Raw genomic sequence first — 23,635 nt, 5'->3', positions numbered from 1 at the left:
GCAGGTGAAGCAAGATGAAATGATCCTGGTAGGAGTGAGCAAAGGACACCCTTTTGGCTGTGCCCCCGGAGTCATGGAAACTTCACTGGCTGTTCCAAAATGCGACAAAACACCCCACGGAGGGTTAGAGGGCACATACTTCCTTAACTTTTCATGCACCTTTTCGTAAACAAACCTTACCCTGGAGAAAGCAGGTCAGTTCTCTTACTGGGGTCCATTTAGCGTAAATCTATGCTGGGATATGTATGGATTTATATATCTCCAGAAATATAAATACTTGTTCTGTTTTTAGCCAAAACAGACAAACAAACAAACAAATTGTATCTAGCAAACTGTCATAGTTCAAGGTGCTGTTAATCCGATCATGATCGTTTGGGAACAAAACTGTAGCAAAGCTGATAGAGTAGACAGGAGTTTGGGGGACTGAAGTCAGCTCTAGAACAGAGAGTATAGCACATAACAGAAAGAAAGAGGCAAGGACACTTCCTAAAGTAGTGGTAGTTGCTGGCATTTATTGTGTCGAGCTTTATGACTTTGTGCTCCTCTCTCCCTTTCTCATTAATGTATTTCTCTTTCTATAAATATTTTTTTAGTATGATAGCACGCACATAAAATGTCTGTCTTAGCTTAATGTATTACTTGAAGGCAAACGGTCTTGTCACTACTACTTAGGTCGAGTTTTGTCTGTCCTTGCTTCACATATTTTGAAGCTGTGTCATGAGGTGTGTAAACCATTTGGGTTTTGCTTTGTCGTTGTGAAATGTCACAAGTAGTGATAGGTAAAGGAAGATGTCAGGAGTTCCTCCTATACTACCTCTGACTCTCGCAACAGAGTTCCTGAAAACAGAGTTTGTCGCTGGAATGTTCTCTCTTTGTGGGCACATAAATAATGGCTGCTTAAGCAAGGTAGACATCTGTAGTAAGGAACTCTTCTGCATCCTTTCAGCCCTGATTCCTCCGTATATCGTGCCAGGGAGGTGGTGTAGACCATGGACTTTGAGAGTGGACTGTGAATTAATTAATTAATTAATTAATTAAATGTGTATTTTTTGAGCGCAAGAGAGACTGTGAGTGGGGAAGGGGCAGAGAGAGAGGGAGACACAGAATCTAAAGCAGGCTCCAGGCTCTGAGCTGTCAGCACAGAGCCTGATGTGGGGCTTGAACTCACGGACCATGAGATCATGACCAGAGCTGAATCCAGGTGCTCAATCCACTGAGCCACTCAGGTGCCCCGAGAGTGGGCTATGAATTTAGATCAACCGCTTCCATTCTGTGGGACTTGGGCAATTCATTTAACCTCATCTGCTGTCTTGTTATATTACCTCACTTGAACTGAGGCTCAGGTTTTTTTTGTTTTTTGTTTTTGTCTTTTTAGAGAGAGTGCGTGTGAGCAGGGGAAAGGGGCAGAGCCCGATGTAGGGCTCGATCCCATGATTCTGGGATCAGGACCTGAGCCGAAATCAAGGGTTGGATGCTCAACTGACTGAGCCATGTAGGCGCCCCGAAATGAGGCTCAGTTTAACACACTTTGTGTGTATTAATCCCCCTGCCATGGGCCGATGGTGATATAGTACAGTGAGCAGATGCTAACTGACCCTGACTCCTGAGGTCTTTCCCTTTCTTACAGCACAGGTGTGCATTGGGATCATTGTGATACTGATCATACACAACTATTGGTTCCTCTATGTCCCTTATATGACATGGCTTTACTTTGACTGGCGTACCCCAGAGCAGGGGGGCAGGAGATCCAACTGGGTCAGAAGCTGGACCGTGTGGAGGTATTTTAAGGACTATTTTCCAATTCATGTGAGTAGAATTGTTTTGTGTAGTACTATTTTGAGTTGGGAGAAGAATGGAAATTTGTTTTTATCACACACAGTTTAAGCTTTTCCCTTTTCAGAGGGAGAAAGCCAGCAGATCAGCCCAGACTAAACGGGATCTAGAAGGCTGTGTGTGAGGGGCCCTGGGCTTAGGAAATAGTTTAAAAATTGGGAAACATCACTAACCCAGAGAACTACATGAGTCATGTTCTCTATTTCCTTTTGACAGAGGAACTAATCATGAGGGGGTTTCTTTGTTTCTTATTGGAAACTGATCAGGGAACTTTTTTTTTTTTTTTTTTTTTAACCTCAATACATACTGTAGCTCATCAAAACTTGGGATTTGGATCCAAGTCACAACTACATATTTGGGTTTCATCCCCATGGAGTGCTCGTTGCTGGAGCCTTTGGAAATTTTTGTACGAATTATTCGGACTTCGAACAGCTGTTTCCTGGATTCACTGCATATCTCCACGTGCTCCCATTTTGGTTCCGGTGTCCTCTCTTTCGAGAATATCTGATGAGTAGTGGTAAGTGAAGGCAGATCACTATTTCTACCATGTTCTAGGGTGGCAGGACCACACAGAATGTTCCCTCCCAAACACAGGTTTACAGTTTTGTGGTAAAACCCTTTGCTTTTTTCCCTTTCTGACATTTCACATGCTGCTTGGATGATTCTTGCCACTGGACTGAAAGTCCCAGGAAGACACAGACTGTGTCTTTTTTAACACACCTAGTGTCTAGCCTCATGCCTGGGATATAGGAAAGTTCAATAGATGTTAATTCAATGAATAAATCGATGAGTGCATTTTGTGTATTGAGATGTGGAGGAAAGAATCTCGGGTCAAACAAGTGATAGACGGTGCCTTTGGAGAGGCACTTTGCATGATTTTATAAACATTAGAGATGGAAAATGTGCTCCAATATGTCTTGAAACAATGGCGGTATGTAAACTAAGCATACTTAATCTGCCTTTTTCTTCCCGGATTAAATATAATTTGGCTCAGAAATGAGTTCATTCTACTCTGCTACTCTGAACTAGCGGAAAACTCTTTGATTAATGAAACCATAATTCTACCAATTCCAAGAATAAAATTTAACTGGAATGCTGGAGACACTATATTAATGTGCACAGAGGCTAAGCTTGTGTTTACAGCTCTCACTGTAATTTGAGGGGTTCAGTTTGTTTGGTTTTCTGACTGGACCGGCTTATTGACTCCACATGAACTGCAGTAACTCACAAAGCGCTTTATATTTATGGTCGCTGTGTAGGCTAACTTTATTGTCTTGCATTTCTTAGATATAAAGAAAAGCGGATAGGGGCGCCTGGGTGGCGCAGTCGGTTAAGCGCCCGACTTCAGCCAGGTCACGATCTCGCGGTCCGTGAGTTCGAGCCCCGCGTCAGGCTCTGGACTGATGGCTCGGAGCCTGGAGCCTGTTTCCGATTCTGTGTCTCCCTCTCTCTCTGCCCCTCCCCCGTTCATGCTCTGTCTCTCTCTGTCCCAAAAATAAATAAAAAACGTTGAAAAAAAATTAAAAAAAAAAAAAAGAAAGAAAAGCGGATAGTCTCTTTGTGAACACTTATAATTTCAGGATCAATAAGTGGCATATTCAGAGACAGAATTTTCCAGGGTCTTCCAGGTTTTCATTACTTCCTATTAATTTCTCAAATCTCTGTTGTCATTATATACCTGATAGGAAATCACTAAGCACCGGAGGACAGGATCCCTGGCTGGGTTTTTGGGTTCTGTCTACGGACCTTCACCCGCAAAGCCCTGGGCTCTCTGTTCAGTCTGGGCTGCCACTGTATCTGGCCTCTAGAGGGCGCACCAAACCTCCAAACTACCATAGAGGCAAAAAAAAAAAAAAAAAAAATCCTATCTCTTCCCTGTTTTGGAGACACTGATTGGGTTCATTTTATAAAAGGAAAAAAAAATTAAAGGGAAATTTTTTGAATTGCAAAAAAAAAAAAAAGCACAGAAATGTATTTACGGTACCCAGTTGTGGTTCCAAGCCACAAGTGCGTTTGAGTGGCATAACTGAGAGCAGGTGTGGCAATTCATGGCCCGAGAGATGTAGATACACCCCTCTCCGTGGCCATGACAGATACATATAATCAACCTGAGAGTCTTTCAACAAGTAGTGCCCTCACACTCGCTGCCATTTACTCGAGCCAGCATTTGAGATTAAACTTGTCTGTTCACTCAGGCTTATGACATTATGAGATCTTTTCCTTTTTCCTATGACCTGAGATCTCCTAAAGGCTAAATAAAAATATCCACACTTGAAGCTCTAGGGTGTCCTTGTCTTAAAGTTTAGAGAGTTCTTGATTTTTCCTGGAACCGGCTTCCTAGGACAGCCCCTTCTACTCTGTGCCTGCCTTGGCAGCCGTCCGTCTGGGCATGAGAGACAGACGGACATGTGTACTGAACCCCCGGTAATAAAGAACCAGTAGGGTTTCAGAGGTCCTTTGCTGACCAGTGCCTGTTTTGCTCTTACCCAATAGATTTCTGTCGCTGTAAGTCCCTGTAGGTCCCACCTCCAAACCATTCCTCTTGGTCCATTTTCATGAGTCTGTACTCACCAGGTGTCAGGCGGGACACATTTCATGTTTCAAGACTCCTGTTCCTTCCTGTGTACCGAGTAAGGTGGGCAGGTAGCAGAGATCGGCTCACAACAGCCTTATATACTACGCAGAGGAGGTCAGTAGGAAAAGCAGCCGATAGATTCACCGAGACTTATTGATTGCTGCGGGCTCGTGAAGGTAGCAAGCAATGTATATGTCATCATATCATCAGCCTCTAGCGCAGTGTCTGCCTTGTAGCAGGTGCTCAGTACGTGTTCTGAATGAAGGAATGACTGATGTGTCGACATGATTGCTAAGAAGGGGGAATATATATGGGAGGAGCCTATACTTTTGACTTGGGTGACAGAGTAGATGATGGCCCCATTCCCCCTGAGAAGAAATGTTGCCAGAAGGACAACCTTGAGGAAGAATACAGCGCACTGGGTTTGGCAACATGGAACCCGAGGTGTCTTTGAGTTGTCAAGGTAGAAATGTCCACTGGGCCATTGGAAGTGTGGGTGAAGGGCCTCAGGAGGAAGATGTCCCAGGAGATAACGTTTGGGAGAACTCAGCAATTGTAAGTGGTAGTTGAATCCATGTATGTAGATAACGTTAAAAGGTGTTAGAAACGAGGAAGGAGCCTGTCATAGATCAACCTGCTGTAACGAAATACCATAGACTGGGTGGCTGAAATAATAGACGTTTATTGTTCACTGTTCTGGAGGCTGGATGTCCAAGATCAAGGCACTGGCAGATCCAGTGTTTGGTGAGAGCCCCATTGCTGGCCTGCACACAGCAAGCCATCTTGTTATGTCTTCACATAACATAACCCTTGTCTCTTCCTCTTTTGATAAGAACACTGATCTCATCTTGGGGCTGCATTCTCATGACCTCATTCATTTATTCTTTCCAGAGGTCCTACTTCTTAATACCATTCTATTGGGGATTAGGGTTTATAGAAATTTTAGAGGGATACAAATATTCAGGTCTTAGAGCCTTAAGACATAGCAGCATTTACAGAGATCCTGTAAAGGGAGCCTAGAAAGGGACACTGAGAAGTGCCCGGAGGAGAGTCGGTATCTGGAAATCTAAAAGGCCCGGAAGCTATGCCTCCAGTTTCCACTCAGGGCACATGGGGCACAATGGTCGTGCCTTGAACTCAGAGGAAGTTCAAACCCATTGAGGCTCGGGGTTCTTTGCCCTCTAACCCACCACTCTCTGCTTCTTCTCTCTTTGTCTCTTTTTTTAATCTTTATTGATTCATTTATTTTGAGAGAGAGAGTAAGCAAGCACAGGTGGGGGAGGGGCATAGAGGGAGAGAGAGAGTCCCAAGCAGGCTCTATGCTCAGCACAGAGCCCGGTACGGGACTCCATCTGACAACCGTGAGATCACGATCTGAGCCGAAATCAAGAGTCAGACGCTTGCTTAACTGACTGAGCCACCCAGGCTCCTGCCTCTTCTCTTGAGAAAGTGGTTGGTCACTCAGAATCCTGCATTATTCTATATTCCCCCAGTAATAGGAGCTCACAGAAAAATAAGCATATAATTTTCCTTTGAGAGATGAGGTGTGTTGTGTCTTAATAAAACATGTCCGACATATTCTTTTATGACCAAAAACAATGGATGAAGCCAAGAATGGGAGGAAACAATAAGACATTAAAAAGGAATTATCTCTGAAATACAGGTCATGAATGGCTTGTGTTTTCCTCTTTTTTCTTTTCCTGTAAGAGTTCATGATGTTTTCCTCCAAGAGGACATAGTACGTTCAAAATCTGAAAAGGAATCTTTAAAGTTATTTTTATGTGGGAAAGCCTGGTACAAAGACCGAACAATTATATCACGGTCTTAAGTAAACAGTTTACCAAAGTCAGACTAGGCATTTTGGAACCATGTAAAGATCTGGTTATTTGTTAAACGTCTGAACTTTTAAAACCATTTACAATACAAACGTAGGTTTGGGAAACAAGAATCCATGTAGAATATCTGACAACAGGCCCTTGTGTGTTCAGAAGATCTGTTGCAGCCTCTTTTTTTTTTTTTTTTAATTTTTTTTTCAACGTTTATTTATTTTTGGGACAGAGAGAGACAGAGCATGAACGGGGGAGGGGCAGAGAGAGAGGGAGACACAGAATCGGAAACAGGCTCCAGGCTCCGAGCCATCAGCCCAGAGCCTGACGCGGGGCTCAAACTCACGGACCGTGAGATCGTGACCTGGCTGAAGTCGGACACTTAACCGACTGCGCCACCCAGGCGCCCCTGTTGCAGCCTCTTGAAAAGGATATGCTTTTTGGTTCTGAGCCAGGATTCAGCAGGCTACTGATCAAGGCCACCAAATACAGCCATGCAGGTTGTGACTGAACAATTGCAGGGGGCCCTTTTACTTATAATGCAGTATGAATAGAGTCCATAGATAGAATTGAGCAGTGCACAACCTATCCAAATAAGCGGTAGATTTAACAAGTGACATCTTAAAAAAATTTTTTGGATAAAATTTTAATGTTTATTTGTTTTTGAGAGACAGTGTGAGTGGGCAAGGGGCAGAGAGAGAGGGAGACACAGAATCTGAAGCAGGCTCTGGGCTCCGAGCTGTCAGCACAGAGTCTGACACGGGGCTCGAACCCACAAATGGTGAGATCATGACCTGAGCCGAATCGGACACCTAACTGACTGAGCCACCCAGGCGTCCCAATAACAAGTGACATTTAAAATTTTTTTTTTCAACGTTTATTTATTTTTGGGACAGAGAGAGACAGAGCATGAACGGGGGAGGGGCAGAGAGAGAGGGAGACACAGAATCGGAAACAGGCTCCAGGCTCTGAGCCATCAGCCCAGAGCCCGACGCGGGGCTCGAACTCCCGGACCGCGAGATCGTGACCTGGCTGAAGTCGGACGCTTAACCGACTGCGCCACCCAGGCGCCCCACAAGTGACATTTTAAAGATGCAGCCCATCACCTGCCAAAACGTTAGATCTAATTAATGGAATACGTTACCACAGATCTGGCTGTGTCAAAATTATAAACTACAAGTTGTTCCATATGTAAGCAGTGTAGGGAATTTTGTTAAGTGTTCGCAGACGCCACAGAATATTATGATAAAAATGCTGTAATTTTTAAAACACAATAAGTACTTACCCTTTTTGTTTTATTCACTAAGGGCCAGTCTCAGTTTCTAAGAAGAGTGTGTCCCATGTGCTGAGCAAGGAGGGAGGTGGAAACATTTCAGTCATAGTTCTTGGGGGCGCAGAAGAATCGCTGGATGCCCATCCTGGAAAATTCACTCTGTTCATCCGCCAGCGGAAAGGATTTGTTAAAATTGCTTTGACCCATGGGTAAGTGGTTTCTCATTTCAGGTACCTGGGTCAGAGAAGTTAAGACATTATTTAAAAAAAAAATTTTTTTTTAACGTTTATTAATTTTGGAGAAACAGACATGGTGTGAGTGGGGGAGGGGCAGAGAGAGAGAGAGAGAGGGTGACACAGAATCCGAAGCAGGCTCCAGCTCTGATCTGTCAGCACAAAGCCCAACGTGGGGCTAGAACTCACGAACTGTGAGATCATGACCTGAGCCGAAGTCGGAAGCTCAACCGACTGAGCCACCCAGGCGCCCCTGGAAATTAAGACGTTATTAAATGAACACAGAGAAATAAAGTATTGTTTCTTGTCCTTAAAGGCAGACCTCCTCTTAGTTGACCTGACACTAAAAGTAAATGTTGGTGTTCATGGGGACTGGAATACGACCTTCCCAGTAAGGTAGTTCAGTGTCACGGCATCCAGCACCTACACTCACCTTGCAAAGCAAAGCAAACAAAAAAGGTACAAAATTTTATATTCACAGTACAGATTTCCAGTCAAATGAACAAATGAACCATGGCCCAAACTATAGGTGGAAAAGAAGTTTCCTGGAGCCTTGATTGGCTCTCGAATAAACTTCCATAAATTGCTAGGCTGCTGAAGTCCCTTCTCAAACGATTTCAAGTATAAGTTTCATGGTGTGGAACATGAAATTAGCAGGATAGGGAGGCAGAGGAACATTGAAAAATTGTCAGGAATAGGTTGCACAAGCCAGCTGGACAGAATAAAATACTTAAATCCCTTCCATTGAAAATCTGTACTCTTCCCCTTTGTTATTTGTAGCGCCTCCTTGGTCCCAGTGTTTTCTTTTGGAGAAAATGAGCTGTTTAAACAAGTTAACAACCCTGAAGGCTCATGGCTTCGAACCGTGCAAGAGAGGCTACAGAAGATCATGGGGTTTGCTTTGCCTCTTTTCCATGCCAGAGGGATTTTTCAATACAATTTTGGCCTGATGCCATACAGGAAACCGATCCACACTGTTGGTATGTACCTCAAGGACCAAACGCTTGTTAGAATAAGTAAAAGTATTACCTAACTTTGAGCCATGTTACTGTTATTGATTGTGGTGTTAGTGTGAGAGAAGTGGCTTCAAGTAAGAACTTCCTAAAATAAGAATCCTATAGATGTTATTTGAGCTTTATTTATGATACATCTTTAGCTAAGAAATGACTGTTTTTCACTTGGGAATTGAATACTTTCAAGAATACTGCTATTGAACTACAGGGAGAATCCAATTTAGACATAGAGTTTCTTCCTTTTTTCCTTTTTTTTTTTTAATTTTTATTTATTTATTTTTAAGAGGGAGAGAGTGAGCAGGCTAGGGGCAGAGAGAGGGAGAGAGAGAATCCCAAGCAGGCTTTGTATTGTCAGTGCACAGCCCGATGCGGGGCTCAAACCTATGAACTGCAAGATTGTGACCTGAGCCGAAATCAAGAGCCAGACGCTTAACTGCCTGAGCCACCCAGGCTCCCCTAGACATAAAATTTCTAGTACTGTATATGAATCCATTTCTCTGTTCGAGCAGATCGTAACGTAGCAGTCCTTTGATGAATGCGTTACAGCACAGTCTATTAATGTATGCAGATTTCTGTTTAATGAATATCTTCATCATATTCAGTTCACATAGGCATCAGTCTGTAGCAAAAACAATTTTGGGAGGCCACTCACTGTAGTTGTATGTATTCTAATATAGACTGATCTTATTTTTAAAAAGTTGTATATTGGGCAGACTTGAGATGGGGGAGGAGGGTGACAGACCATGTTGACAGAAGGACTGAGGAGCAGAGTAATTAGCTCTTCACATCGAAAGTGACCTGGACCGCCCAGCAGGAGAAAGGGCAGAGCCAGACCCTAGTAGCACAATTAACCAAACTGTATATACTTCATCTGAAACTGGAAGTAATAGTTTCACCAGAGACAGTCCATTAAATGCCATTCAAAATGTTTTTAGGTCTGTTTCCTTAGAACGGGATTTTACTGCTTTCAGTTTCTGAGAGCATTGCATTTCACGTGCAGTCACATGACACTATTTTTAACTGTGTATTTAACTCACATGGAATGTTAGCAGACTGTTGATTAGTTACTGTAATGGTAACACAGAGATAAGTTTGCCGTTGTGTTTTTCCAAGAGAAGCTGGTTACATTTCTTTGGCTATATATATAAATATATATAAATAGGTTGCAAAATATATATATATAAATATATATATATATAGGTTGCAAAATATATATATATATAAATATATATATATATAGGTTGCAATATATATATATATATTTTGCAACCTATATATATAAATATATATTTTGCAACCTATATATATATATATTTTGCAACCTATATATATATATTTAAGCAGGTAATCAACATGTTTCAGAGCATGATTTTTCTTTTTTTTTTTTTTTTTTATGAAGTTTATTGACAAATTGGTTTCCATACAACACCCAGTGCTCATCCCAAAAGGTGCCCTCCTCAATACCCATCACCCACCCGCCCCTCCCTCCCACCCCCCATCAACCCTCAGTTTGTTCTCAGTTTTTAACAGTCTCTTATGCTTTGGCTCTCTCCCACTCTAACGTCTTTTTTTTTTTCTCCTTTCCCCTCCCCCATGGGTTCCTGTTGAGTTTCTCAGGATCCACATAAGAGTGAAACCATATGGTATCTGTCTTTCTCTGTATGGCTTATTTCACTTAGCATCACACTCTCCAGTTCCATCCACGTTGCTACAAAAGGCCATATTTCATTTTTTCTCATTGCCACGTAGTATTCCATTGTGTATATAAACCACAATTTCTTTATCCATTCATCAGTTGATGGACATTTAGGCTCTTTCCATAATTTGGCTATTGTTGAGAGTGCTGCTATGAACATTGGGGTACAAGTGCCCCTATGCATCAGTACTCCTGTATCCCTTGGGTAGATTCCTAGCAGTGCTATTGCTGGGTCATAGGGTAGGTCTATTTTTAATTTTCTGAGGAACCTCCACACTGTTTTCCAGAGCGGCTGCACCAATTTGCATTCCCACCAACAGTGCAAGAGGGTTCCCGTTTCTCCACATCCTCTCCAGCATCTATAGTCTCCTGATTTGTTCATTTTGGCCACTCTGACTGGCGTGAGGTGATACCTGAGTGTGGTTTTGATTTGTATTTCCCTGATAAGGAGCGACGCTGAACATCTTTTCATGTGCCTGTTGGCCATCTGGATGTCTTCTTTAGAGAAGTGTCTATTCATGTTTTCTGCCCATTTCTTCACTGGGTTATTTGTTTTTCGGGTGTGGAGTTTGGTGAGCTCTTTATAGATTTTAGATACTAGCCCTTTGTCCGATATGTCATTTGCAAATATCTTTTCCCATTCCGTTGGTTGTCTTTTAGTTTTGTTGGTTGTTTCCTTTGCTGTGCAGAAGCTTTTTATCTTCATAAGGTCCCAGTAATTCACTTTTGCTTTTAATTCCCTTGCCTTTGGGGATGTGTCGAGTAAGAGATTGCTACGGCTGAGGTCAGAGAGGTCTTTTCCTGCTTTCTCCTCTAAGGTTCTGATGGTTTCCTGTCTCACATTTAGGTCCTTTATCCATTTTGAGTTTATTTTTGTAAATGGTGTGAGAAAGTGGTCTAGTTTCAACCTTCTGCATGTTGCTGTCCAGTTCTCCCAGCACCATTTGTTAAAGAGGCTGTCTTTTTTCCATTGGATGTTCTTTCCTGCTTTGTCAAAGATGAGTTGGCCATATGTTTGTGGGTCTAGTTCTGGGGTTTCTATTCTATTCCATTGGTCTGTGTGTCTGTTTTTGTGCCAATACCATGCTGTCTTGATGATGACAGCTTTGTAGTAGAGGCTGAAGTCTGGGATTGTGATGCCTCCTGCTTTGGTCTTCTTCTTCAAAATTCCTTTGGCTATTCGGGGCCTTTTGTGGTTCCATATGAATTTTAGGATTGCTTGTTCTAGTTTCGAGAAGAATGCTGGTGCAATTTTGATTGGGATTGCATTGAATGTGTAGATAGCTTTGGGTAGTATTGACATTTTGACAATATTTATTTTTCCAATCCATGAGCAGGGAATGTCTTTCCATTTCTTTAAATCTTCTTCAATTACCTTCATAAGCTTTCTATAATTTTCAGCATACAGATCCTTTACATCTTTGGTTAGATTTATTCCTAGGTATTTTATGCTTTTTGGTGCAATTGTGAATGGGATCAGTTTCTTTATTTGTCTTTCTGTTGCTTCATTGTTAGTGTATAAGAATGCAACTGATTTCTGTACATTGATTTTGTAAGAGCATGATTTTTCTATGTCCTGATACTGGTTTTGGTCCCTTATGTGCAAAGTACTATAGTTGGCATTTGGGGGGATATAAGGAAAATTGAAAGACATTATTTTTAGGAACTGACGTTTAAGTGTAACTCATACACGCGTGAAATAGGTTGCCAATGTTGAAAGCCAAGTGTATTTTGTTGGATTAAATGATTACAGTTATCACCCAGTGGGGTTAAACTTTAGTTTTAAGTGGTTATCACTTGACACAGCCTAGTTTTAACTCTGCTGACAAATAACTATTTGGGTCAGGGGTCAGATAGAAATGACCAGATCTGAATTCGTTGTTGAGACTAGCAAACAGAGCTCTGGTTTTTCGCTCATGCCTGTCTAATGTGCTTCTCTTTAACATTTAGAATAAGGGAAACTTGCTTCAGTCCATCCTTTCTGCTTACCTCCCAAACAATTACATCGGAAATACCACGTCTTATCTCTGGCATCTTCAGTGTCCTGCCAGTATTTGAAACCTTTTAAAAAAGCAAGCTGAGAATATGAACATTTACATAACACCTCAGCCACCACGAGATTGATTTTATCACCAGCCAGATGACTGAGGCCAGCCTGATTTGAGTGAACCAGACCCGCACAGACCATGTGCATTTAAGGACTTTTATTTGAAATAACCCAAGTAAGGATAGAATATGGACAATTCCTTAGACAAAAGCAGAGCTATGTATCAACCCAATGCAATGTGATATTGCAACAGAGACCTAAGTTGCTGTGTTCATTTCCGTTTTAAATTAATGCACTTCAAACCCAGAGTTGTTTCTTTGCTGACTCCCTGACACAGCCCAGGCAGGTCAGGTAGCATCCAGACCAGCAACTTATTTTGTGATCTCTCTGCTCCCCTTCTACTTAATTAAGGGTTTATATTTTAAAAAATAAAATTGGGGCGCCTGGGTGGCGCAGTCGGTTAAGCGTCCGACTTCAGCCAGGTCACGATCTCGCGGTCTGTGAGTTCGAGCCCCGCGTCGGGCTCTGTGCTGACGGCTCGGAGCCTGGAGCCTGTTTCCGGTTCTGTGTCTCCCTCTCTCTCTGCCCCTCCCCCGTTCATGCTCTGTCTCTCTCTGTCCCAAAATAAATAAAAAACGTTGAAAAAAAATTAAAAAAAAAATAAATAAAATAAAATAAATGGGGCACCTGGATGGCTCAGTCGGTGAAGCATTTGACTTTGGCTCAGGTCGTGATCTCACCATTCGTGGGTTCAAGCCCCGCATCAGGCTCTGTGCTGGCAGATCAGAGCCTGGAGCCTGCTTCAGATTCTGTGTCTCTGATGCTCGGATTCCGTGTCTCCCCCTCTCTCTCTGCCCCTGTCCCGCTCATGTGCGCTCTCTCCCTCTCAAAAATAAACAAACGTTTAAAAAAAAAGGATTAAAATAAAAGAGTTTGTGAACTTAACTCTACCTTGCATCATAAAGACTCAGTAAATATTAGTTCAGTTCATCCTCAATCATCACTTCATCTTTTTTTTTTTAATTTTTTTTCAACGTTTTTTATTTATTTTTGGGACAGAGAGAGACAGAGCATGAACGGGGGAGGGGCAGAGAGAGAGGGAGACACAGAATCGGAAGCAGGCTCCAGGCTCCGAGCCATCAGCCCAGAGCCCGACGCGGGGCTCGAACTCACGGACCGCGAGATCGTGACCTGGCTGAAGTCGGACGCTCAACCGACTGCGCCACCCAGGCGCCCCTCATCATTTCATCTTTAATTCTCTCACTGACAGCTGTCTGGAGATGCTCAGATTATCCATCCTACACATGTTCACGCATCTGTGGGCCTTCACTTCCCCATCGACGTTAGAGCATTCATTTCAGCGTCAACGATTCTCTAATACTAGCGAGAATTACTAACACTGCAAGGCTGTGTCTGTTAATATCCTACTAATTAAATCCTTTTAGAAGAAATATGTTCTCATTCAACCCAAAGTGCCATCATCAGGTCACAGTTACCCTCCGTGTATTTCTTACACCAAACCTTGCTAAACCACCAGGTTTCTCTGTGTCCTCCATCAAAACCCTCTTTCCTCTTTGCTGAGGGTCATTCAATGCTTACGAAAGGGAAGTTGGTGGTGGAATGAGTGAAATAGGTGATGAGGATTAAGGAGTTTACTTGCTGCGATGAGCACCGGGTGATATATTGAAGTGTTGAATCACTATATTGTACACCCGAAACTAATATTACACTGTAGGTTAACTAATATTACAGTGTAGGTTACACAGGACTAGAATTAAAATGAAAAAAGTAATATAAGAAGCTACCATAGGGGCGCCTGGGTGGCTCAGTCGGTTGAGCGTCTGACTTCGGCTCAGGTCATGATCTCACGGTCCGTGAGTTTGAGCCCCGCGTCGGGCTCTGTGCTGACAGCTCAGAGCCTGGAGCCTGTTTTGAATTCTGTGTCTCCCTCTCTCTCTGCCCCTCCTCTGTTCATGCTCTGTCTCTCTCTCTTTCAAAAATAAATAAACGTTAAAAAAAAATTAAAAAAAAAGAAGCTACCGTATATTTCCTTTATACATTTCAAAAATAGTATATAATTTACGTATTTTATGTTATTGTTGGTTTATCAAAATACAATAAAGCGTTCACAAAATCGTGATTCGTTACATAAATAATGGAGAGAAACTGATTTAACTATCACGTGCATCATAATAATCAGGAGGGATAATTGAAAGAAGTTTAGACTCTAAGAACAATGTGTAAAGGAGTGCAGTTCCTGGGAATTGTTTCTTTCCACAGTATAGAGCTCCAGGAGGCCCGCCGGGATTTTGTCTCACTGTTCCCTGCTGTATTCCCAGGGCACACAGAGTAGGAGCTCAAGACCCATTTGTAAACAAATCATTCTTCAGTTATGCCTGTCTGATGATACTTCTTAAGTTTTTAAATACCTAACACGTAGACGTTAAAAATTTTAAGGCAGGCTACTTTTAAATTCACGTTGTAGAGCCCGTGCGCGTAGTATGATGGGAAGTTGCATGTTTGGGCAAGAAAGCAAGAGACAAGGGAGGCTTGCCATTTAAAGGGGGAAATTTCATGTACCGTTGTATGTGTTGATTTTAATTTCTGTAAGTTTATGTTGAAAAATTTCAAAGGTTCAGAAAAGTTTCATGAATAGTAAAATGAACTCCTGTGTGCCTTTCTCCCACACTTGTAACATTTTGCTACAGTGTTTCTCTCTCTAGTGGTCTAATACAGCACTGAACTTTCTGATAGGAGCTGAAATCATGACATCTGCTTCTGTGTGTCTCTTAAGAGCAAGATGATTCTCTTCTCTGATGTCAGTGCAATTTAGGAAATTGAATGTTGATCAAGGACCGTTAACCAGTGTACAGCCTATATTTCAAACTTCACCAATGGCCACAATCGTTGCCTTGTTAGCTGTGCTTTTTGGGGAAGGGGGTGGGTCACGTGTCTTTTCCCCCAAACAGAATCATACGTCGCGTTGAATTTTCGCATCTCTTTAGCCTGCTTTAGGCTGGGATCATTTTTCAACTTGCCTTTGTCTTTATGACAGGAGCGATTTGGAGGAGTATAGGCCAGTGGTTTCTAGAATGTTCCTCACTGTGGGTTGGTATGGTCCGTCGTGGTTATATTCCAGTTACGCGTCTGTGGCAAGAATTCCACAGGAATGCTGGTGCGTCTTCCTCAGGACCTCGTGTATCAGGAAGCTGTTGATGTCAGTTTGTCCCACTGTTGGTGATACTCACTTTGATCACTTGAGTGGGGTGTTTGCCAGGTTTCTCTACCATAAAGATAAATTACAGAGATTTGTCTACAGAAACCTTTATATGTTTACATACGTAAATATATCATGTATCTTAGATTTATATTTACAAATATAAAGACTTTTTCCTTTTCATTAACAAGTAACCTGGGGATAGTGTTACTTAGACACTGTAATTGTTCTGTTCATCAGATTTTACTTGGTGGCTTTCCTATCCATTGATAATTCTTGCCTGAATCGATTATTGCAGTCATGATTGCAAACTGGTGGTTTTCCAGCTCTAGCATTCCTTCTATATTAATTAGTTGGCATTTACCATAAGGAAAAGTCCTCCTTCCTCCCAGTGTTAGATTATTTGAATTCTGGATACCCAGAGAGGCTTATCAGCTGTGTTTGCATGGGTCATGGGAAAGGCTCCCTTCCCATCTTGTGCAGCCCCATAACTTCCCCTGACTTTCTAGTTCTATTAATTCCTCAGCCTAAATTTTATTATGGATGTGATAGAAGTGTTTGTTTCACTTTTTTAAAATTAATTAATTTTTAAATTTGCATCCAAGTTAGTTAGTATATAGTGCAACAATGATTTCAGGAGTACATTCCTTAATGCCCCTTACCCATTTAGCCCATCCCTCCTCCCACAACCCTTTCAGCAACCCTCTGTTTGTTCTCTATATTTAAGAGTCTCTTATGTTTTGTCCCCCTCCCTGGTTTTAAATTATTTTTGCTTCCCTTCCCTTATGTTCATCTGCTTAGTATCTTCAAGTCCTCATATGAGGACTTTGAAGTCATATGATATTTGTCTCTCTCTTACTCATTTCGCTTAGCATAATACCCTCCAGTTCCATCCACATAGTTGCAAAAGGCAAGATTTCGTTCTTTTTGATTGCCGAGTAATACTCCATTGTGTGTGTGTGTGTGTGTGTGTGTGTGTGTGTGTGTGTGTGTGTATACACCACATCTTCTTTATCCATTCATCTGTCGATGGACATTTGGGCTCTTTTCATACTTTGGCTATTGTCGTTTGCACTGCTATAAACATTGGGGTGCATGTGCCCCTTTGAAACAGCACACCTGTATCCCTTGGATAAATACCTAGCAGAGTGCAATTGCTGGGTCATAGGGTAGTTCTATTTTTAATTTTTTGAGGAGCCTCCATAATGTTTTCCAGAGTGGCTGCACCAGTTTGCATTCCCACTAGCAGTGCAAGAGGGTTCCTCTTTCTCCACATCCTCGCCAACGTCTGTCGTTGCCTGAGTTGTTAATGTTAGCCGTTCTGACAGGTGTGAGGTGGTATCTCATTGTGGTTTTGATTTCTATTTCCCTGGTGATGAGTGATGTTGAGCATGTTTTCGTGTGTCTGTTCACATCTGGATGTCTTCTTTGGAGAAGTGCCTATTCGTGTCTTTTGCCCATTTCTTCACTGGATTATTTGTTTTATGGGTGTTGTGTTTGATAAGTTCTTTATAGATTTTGAATACTAACCCTTTATCTGATACGTCATTTGCAAATATCTTCTCCCATTCTGTCGGTTGCCTTTTAGTTTTGCCGATTGTTTCCTTAGCTGTGCAGAAGCTTTTTATTTTGATGAGGTCCCAGTACTTCATTTTTGCTGGCTTCCCTTGCCTCCAGAGACGTGTCGAGTGAGAAGTTGCTGTGGCTGAGGTCAAAGGGGTTTTTACCTGCTTTCTCCTCTAGGATTTTGATGGCTTCTTGTTTTACGTTTGGGTCTTTCATCCATTTTGAGTTTATTTTTGTGTATGATGTAAGAAAGTGGTCGGGTTCATTTTTCTGCATGTCACTGTCCAGTTTTCCCAGCACCACTTGCTGAAGAGAGTGTCTTTATTCCATTGGATATTCTTTCCTGCTTTGTCAAAGATTAGTTGGCCATACGTTCGTGGGTCCATTTCTGGGTTTTCTATTCTGTTCCATTGACCTGAGTGTCTGTTTTGGTACCAGTACCATACTGTCTTGATGATTATAGCTTTGTAATACAGCTTGAAGTCTGAGATTGTGATGCCTCCAGCTTCAGTTTTCTTTTTCAAAATTGCTTTGGCTATTCGGGGTCTTTCCTGGTTCCATACAAATTTTAGGATTGTTTGTTCTAGCTCTTTGGAGAATGCTGGTGCTATTTTGATAGGGATTGCTGTTTCACTTTTATATTTACGGCAAAATGAAAAAAATATGATCACTGCCATTAAGAAATTGCTTCTTTCCATTGTGGGCCCAACGTGATGGCAGGCCCCAGCCACACAAAGAAATCAAAATGGACATTAAGAAGCCATTTGTCGTGCCTCAGCCACATGTACAGAAGCAAGTGATACGGTCTTGGGGTCTGATTCAGAGGGACTTAGGTGGTTTCATTTGTCTTCCCTGAGCCTCAGATTTTACAACTCTAAAGAGGAAACTGTTACAATTGTCCTGTCTTCTCCAAGGGTTATTCTGTGGATCAGATGACATTGTACGTGAGAAAGCACTTTGCGCACCCCCAGAATAGGAGAGTACGGGCTGATGTACAGCCCGGAGGGCTTCCTGACCAGACTGTTGAGTGCTATTAAACATGTTTCCATCTCTCTTTGTAAGTGTCCTTGCTGAAGTGTTCGTCGAAATCAAATCATGAGGAAATTGACAAATTCAGATTGTGGGACATTCAGATTGTGTTAAACAACTGGCCTAGACTCTTCAAAAATATTAATTTCCTGAAAGACCAAAAAGAGAGAGTGCTCAAAGACACAGCAGCTGTCATGGATGGTTGTGGGGGATAGGGGGTGGCAATCAGCTGTAAGGATATCATGGAGACAGTTCATCAAGTTTGAATGTGAACTAAGTACAAAATAATTGTGTAGAGGTTAGATGCCTTGGGTATGAGAATGGTGTATTTAAAAAGGACAGCGTTCTTGCGGCGCCTGGGTGGCCCAGTCAGTTAAGCGTCCAACTTTGGCCCAGGTCATCGTCTCACGGTTCGTGAGTTCGAGCTCCGCGTCAGGCTCTGTGCTGACAGCTCGGAGACTGGAGTCTGCTTCGGATTCTGTGTCTCTTCTCTCTCTCTGCCCCTCCCTAGCTCACGCTTGCTCTCTGTGTCAAAAATAAATAAACTTAAAAAAAATAAGTAAATAAAATAAAATAAAATAAAATAAAATAAAATAAAATAAAAAGGACAGTGTTCTTGAGGCGCCTGGGTGGTTCAGTCTGTGAAGCGTCTGGCTCTTGATTTCAGCTCAGGTTATGATCTCATGGTTTGTGGCATCGAGCCCTGCATCAGGCTGTGTGCTGACAGCACAGAGCCTTTTTGGGATTCTCTGTCTCCCTCTTTCTTTCTGCCCCTCCCACTCACTCTCTCTCTCTCTCTCTCTCAAAAATAAATAATAAACATTAAAAAAGAAGACCAGTGTTGTTGTACTTAAGAACCACATGCCAAAATGTTTAGGGATGATAATACAATCGAACCATTGATGTCTACAACTTACTTTCAAATGGGTCTACAAAAATAAAAATAATACACACGTATATCTGCGCGCGCACACGTGGGTAGCCGCGCTTGTGCACAAAATGTTCAAAGCTGATGAGTCTAGAAGAGTACTCAGGTGCTTATTGTATCATTCTTGCTATAGATGGGGAAAGGAGTGTACTTTAATAAAATAAAACTGGTTTGAACCCATTTGACAAAAGTAGTGCATTATGTTTCATGTCATGATTATATCCTGATGAGGAAAAAAAAAAAGCAGGATAAGGGATTCTCTGAAATACAAAGAAAGGAAGGGGAGCCTAATTTAAATTTAAATGTCAAGTAGGGGTTTAAAGAGATAATGTTAAGGGGATTAGTGTGGTGCCCAGTGTAACACAGTAAGTGTTTAATGAATGTTCTTGAGTATGTGTGTGTGTGTGTGTGTGTGTGTGTGTGTGTATGGAAGCACACACACACACACACACACATACACACACACACACACGCATGCTCTTTCCTCATGTCAGGCATATTATTTGAGCCTCCACCATAAGCCAGAGTTTCAATAAACCCAGGTTTCGTGGGCACCCACATGTTGACCCTTTGCAACCCCCTCTGCCAACAGCCTAGCCTTTCTCTAGGGTCCAGCTGTGTAGCAGCCCAAGAAAGAGCAATTCCTGTGTGAGATCAGTCGAGAGATCAACTCTGTGGAATTTTCAGAATTAAAGAAAAACAGCAAAGATTTCTTGTTGCCAAAGACCTACTCTTGGTCTCAGTGAGAAGAAAATAATGCCCATTTCCAAACTCCTCTCTAGCTGCCTATGCAACGGCTCATGAAGCTGCTCATTCCCCATCTGAGGTCAATACGACACGACACCATAGAAACGAGGCAAGGCTGCTTGCTGTGTGAGGCCGTGAGCGCGTAGCTCAGCTCGAATTGCTGGATGGGACTGGGAAATGGAACACACGAGCGGCCAGCTCTAAAAAGCACCGGAACGTGAACAGGAGCTATGATTCCCGACTCTACCACCAGGAGAGATGTTGGCTGATTTTTTCCAGGGCAAGGAGTTTCATGTCTGAGAGCAGCCATTTTTTTTCCCCTTTGTGTTGTCAAAAGAGAGTAACAGGGCAGTTTGCAGCTAACATAGGCTTAGCTTTGTTTTCTTCCTCTGAGTGATAAAAATCTTTTTTGTGGAGACCAAGGATTCTGGTCTTCCGGGGCTCTGGGGACTCTTCTCAGATTTGCATGGTTTTGTTTTGTCACCTCTGTCTTTACCCCTCAAGAAGTAATTGAGAGGGGGCGCCTGGTGGCTCAATCAGTTGAGCGTCCGACTTCAGTTCAGGTCATGATCTCGCAGTCCGCAAGTTCGAGCCCCACGTTGGGCTCTGTGCTGACAGCTCAGAGCCTGGAGCCTGTTTCGGATTCTGTGTGTGTGTCTCTCTCTCTGACCCTCCCCCATTCATGCTCTGTCTCTCTCTGTCTCAAAAATAAATAAACGTTAAAAAAATTTTAAAAAGTAATTGAGAAAGATTTCTTGCTCCCCGGTCCAATTTTGGTAATGAGGGACAGGGGCACCAGCTTTATATTTTTAATTCCTGTTTTGTTGGTTTTTTTTAAATATAGTTTTGAAATTTCCAGTACCTCAGTTTCCCTACACATAAACAAGAGAAAGGCAAGGAGGAAGCTGTCCATCTCACACTTTAAAATTTTTTTTTTCAACGTTTATTTATTTTTGGGACAGAGAGAGACAGAGCATGAATGGGGGAGGGGCAGAGAGAGAGGGAGACACAGAATCGGAAACAGGCTCCAGGCTCCGAGCCATCAGCCCAGAGCCTGACGCGGGGCTCGAACTCACGGACCGCGAGATCGTGACCTGGCTGAAATTGGACGCTTAACCGACTGCGCCACCCAGGCGCCCTGCCATCTCACACTTTAAAAGGGGAAAGTCTTATGATGAAGTTAATATCTATGGGCATGTTTGAGCTTTCTGGAAGAGCCACCTGAAATATACAAACAACCATGAATAAGAAAAGAACAGGATTGAAATTATCTGTAGGAAAACTCGTAGAAAATAAGACTTGATTAATAATTCAGAATCCATGAGTCTTTTTTTTAATGTTTGTTTATTTTTGAGAGAGAGTGGGGGAGGGGCAAAAAGAGAAGGAGAGAGAGTCCCAAGCAGGCTCCATGCTGTCAGTGCGGACCCTGACACGGGGCTCGATCTTACAACCATGAGATCATGACCTGAGCCAAAATCTAGAGTCAGATGCTCAATCGACTGAGCCACCCAGGTGCCCAGAATTCATGAATTAAAAAAAAAATATTTTTAGGGGCGACTGGGTGGCGCAGTCGGTTAAGCATCCGACTTCGGCCAGGTCACGATCTCGCAGTCCGGGAGTTCGAGCCCCGCGTCAGGCTCTGGGCTGATGGCTCAGAGCCTGGAGCCTGTTTCCGATTCTGTGTCTCCCTCTCTCTCTGCCCCTCCCCCGTTCATGCTCTGTCTCTCTCTGTCCCAAAAATAAATAAACGTTGAAAAAAAAATTTTTTTTTTTAAAAAAATTTTTTTTATAAACTTTTTTTTAACATTTTTATCCATTTTTGAGAGACAGAGACAGGCTGTGAGCAGGGGAGGGGCAGAGAGAGAGGGAGGGAGACACAGAATCTGAAGCAGGCTCTGGACTCCGAGCTGTCAGCACAGAGCCTGATGCGGGGCCCGAACTCATAAACTGTGAGATCATGACTTGAGCTGAAGTCGGATGCTCAACCGACTGAGCCACCCAGGTGCCCCTAAATTTTTTTTTAATGTTTATTTATTTTTGAGAGAGAGAGAGAGAGACAGAGTGCAAGCAGGGGTGGGGCAGAGAGGGAGGGAGACACAGAATCCAAAGAAGGCTCCAGGCTCTGAGCTGTCAGCGCAGAGCCTGATGTGGGGCCTGAACTCATGAACCGTGAGATCATGACCTGAGCCGACATTGGACGCTTCACTGACTGAGCCACCTGGGTGCCCCAGAATTCATGAATTTTATTTAAAGTAATCTGGGAACAACATCTTCTTAGATCACTGTGCCTCTTTCTAAGTCCCCGGCCCCCCGACTTCCACCTCGAATAATCGTACGTACTTGACCTCTCTTGGGATTAATTTCACTTAACAGAAGCTATTTCTATAAAACTGTACATTTGCTAGTAGATTGGCAACAGCTAGTAGATTCTCAAGTCACCTGCAGATTTCTCAATTTTTTCCTGAAACAAAAAGGTCAGAGTTAGAAGGAAGTTTCAAGATCATTGAGTTCTACTTTTTTATCCTATACATGTGAAAATTACGGCCAGGGAGGAAGTTACTCGGTAGCTCGGTGCGCTTGGTATTCTAGTGTTTTCTGTGCAGCCCCAGCTCCTCTTCCACCCCACTACCACGTTAGCCTTCTCCTCAGTCGTATTTCCAACCACAACTGACAGTAAGAGAGTTCCAGTTTGTCATGTGGAATGACAAAGGACTGATGTCTACTCTATGTAAATTTGACATCCAGGCTCTCAGAACTGTATGTGAGATTCCTGAGGCTATATCTGCTTAAAAACTTAGCAATGTAAGAATATTAATACTGCAGTAAGGTGATATGATATGTATCTACTATATATGTCTCCTTATTGCACCATTAGATAGATAGATGATAGATAGATTGGTAGGTAGCTAGATAGCTAGATAGCTAGAGAGATAGATAAAGTGATAGAGGTATCTTCTTAATAATACATTTCGTCCTATGTGTGTGTGTATCACTACCTTCTCTGCACCTCCTTACCTCCCGTACTGATTTTATTACTTCCTTCTTTCTCTGTGACTTAACATTTGCTTGGTTTTCTCTTAACTCACCCACCACCTGTTACTGACGTGGGTTTGAACCTTGGATGTACCACGGAATGACTTAGGGTAGACCAAAGGAAACCTCCTGTGTCCCCTCTGAGTTCCATTCTATTACCCATGGCCCCACTTGACCTCATGCCCAAGTTGCTCCTGGGTCATAAGAACCTCTTTGCCGCGGGTCACGGAACATCCTGTAGGTTTTCAACTCTTGGCATCAGTAAGCTGCATTAGGCCAGCAGGGGGAGCAGTGAGCAGCAGGGAAAGACCCAGGAAAGCAGGTGCCAAAGGCATGTGTATCTTGTAGTTTCTAAAAATCTGAGACAACTCTAGACACCTTTTGAAATATGTAGAGAAGTTGACAGGTTAAAAAAATAATTAGTTCATTTTTAATTACAGGTAAAACAACTGCATTCTCATTGTAGAAAATTCCTACAATACAGTTAAAGTGAACACTACCCCATCTCTACCTTCTTCCCTAGAGGTAATGGTTATCAGTCTCTCTTTCTAGACTCTATTAAAGTTTATTTTTATTTATTGTGAGAGAGAGAGAGAGAATACTAGAGAGGCAGAGAGAG

At 42.5% G+C, this 23,635-nt stretch overlaps 1 protein-coding gene across 13 annotated transcripts in view; it reads left to right on the top strand.

Moving 5' to 3' along the window:
* Positions 1-23,635, top strand: part of MOGAT1 (monoacylglycerol O-acyltransferase 1) — a 70,992-nt gene that overhangs the window by 11,920 nt on the left and 35,437 nt on the right. For 7 of the 13 annotated variants that reach the window (XR_006962606.1, XR_006962605.1, XM_047082332.1 and 4 more), the window contains 4 exons: positions 1,633-1,806; positions 2,146-2,350; positions 7,542-7,716; positions 8,521-8,720. Coding sequence is in view for 10 of the 13 variants with exons in the window: in XM_047082332.1 (XP_046938288.1) it covers positions 1,633-1,806; positions 2,146-2,350; positions 7,542-7,716; positions 8,521-8,720 (754 nt within the window). In the remaining 3 variants the exon portion in view is untranslated. Of the gene's footprint in view, positions 1-1,627; positions 1,807-2,145; positions 2,351-7,541; positions 7,717-8,520; positions 8,721-12,399; positions 12,945-20,018; positions 20,574-23,456; positions 23,542-23,635 lie in introns of those variants that run through there. The other 6 variants (XM_047082328.1, XM_047082327.1, XM_047082329.1 and 3 more) reach the window with 4 other exon arrangements.

Source organism: Lynx rufus, unplaced genomic scaffold, assembly GCF_022079265.1.
Source record: "Lynx rufus isolate CCGP_SWC_20201006 ecotype Redwood Valley unplaced genomic scaffold, mLynRuf1.p SCAF_2, whole genome shotgun sequence".
Taxonomy (NCBI): domain Eukaryota; kingdom Metazoa; phylum Chordata; class Mammalia; order Carnivora; family Felidae; genus Lynx; species Lynx rufus.
The sequence above is the reverse complement of the archived record's forward strand: the minus strand, read 5'-3'. Positions and strand labels throughout refer to the sequence as shown.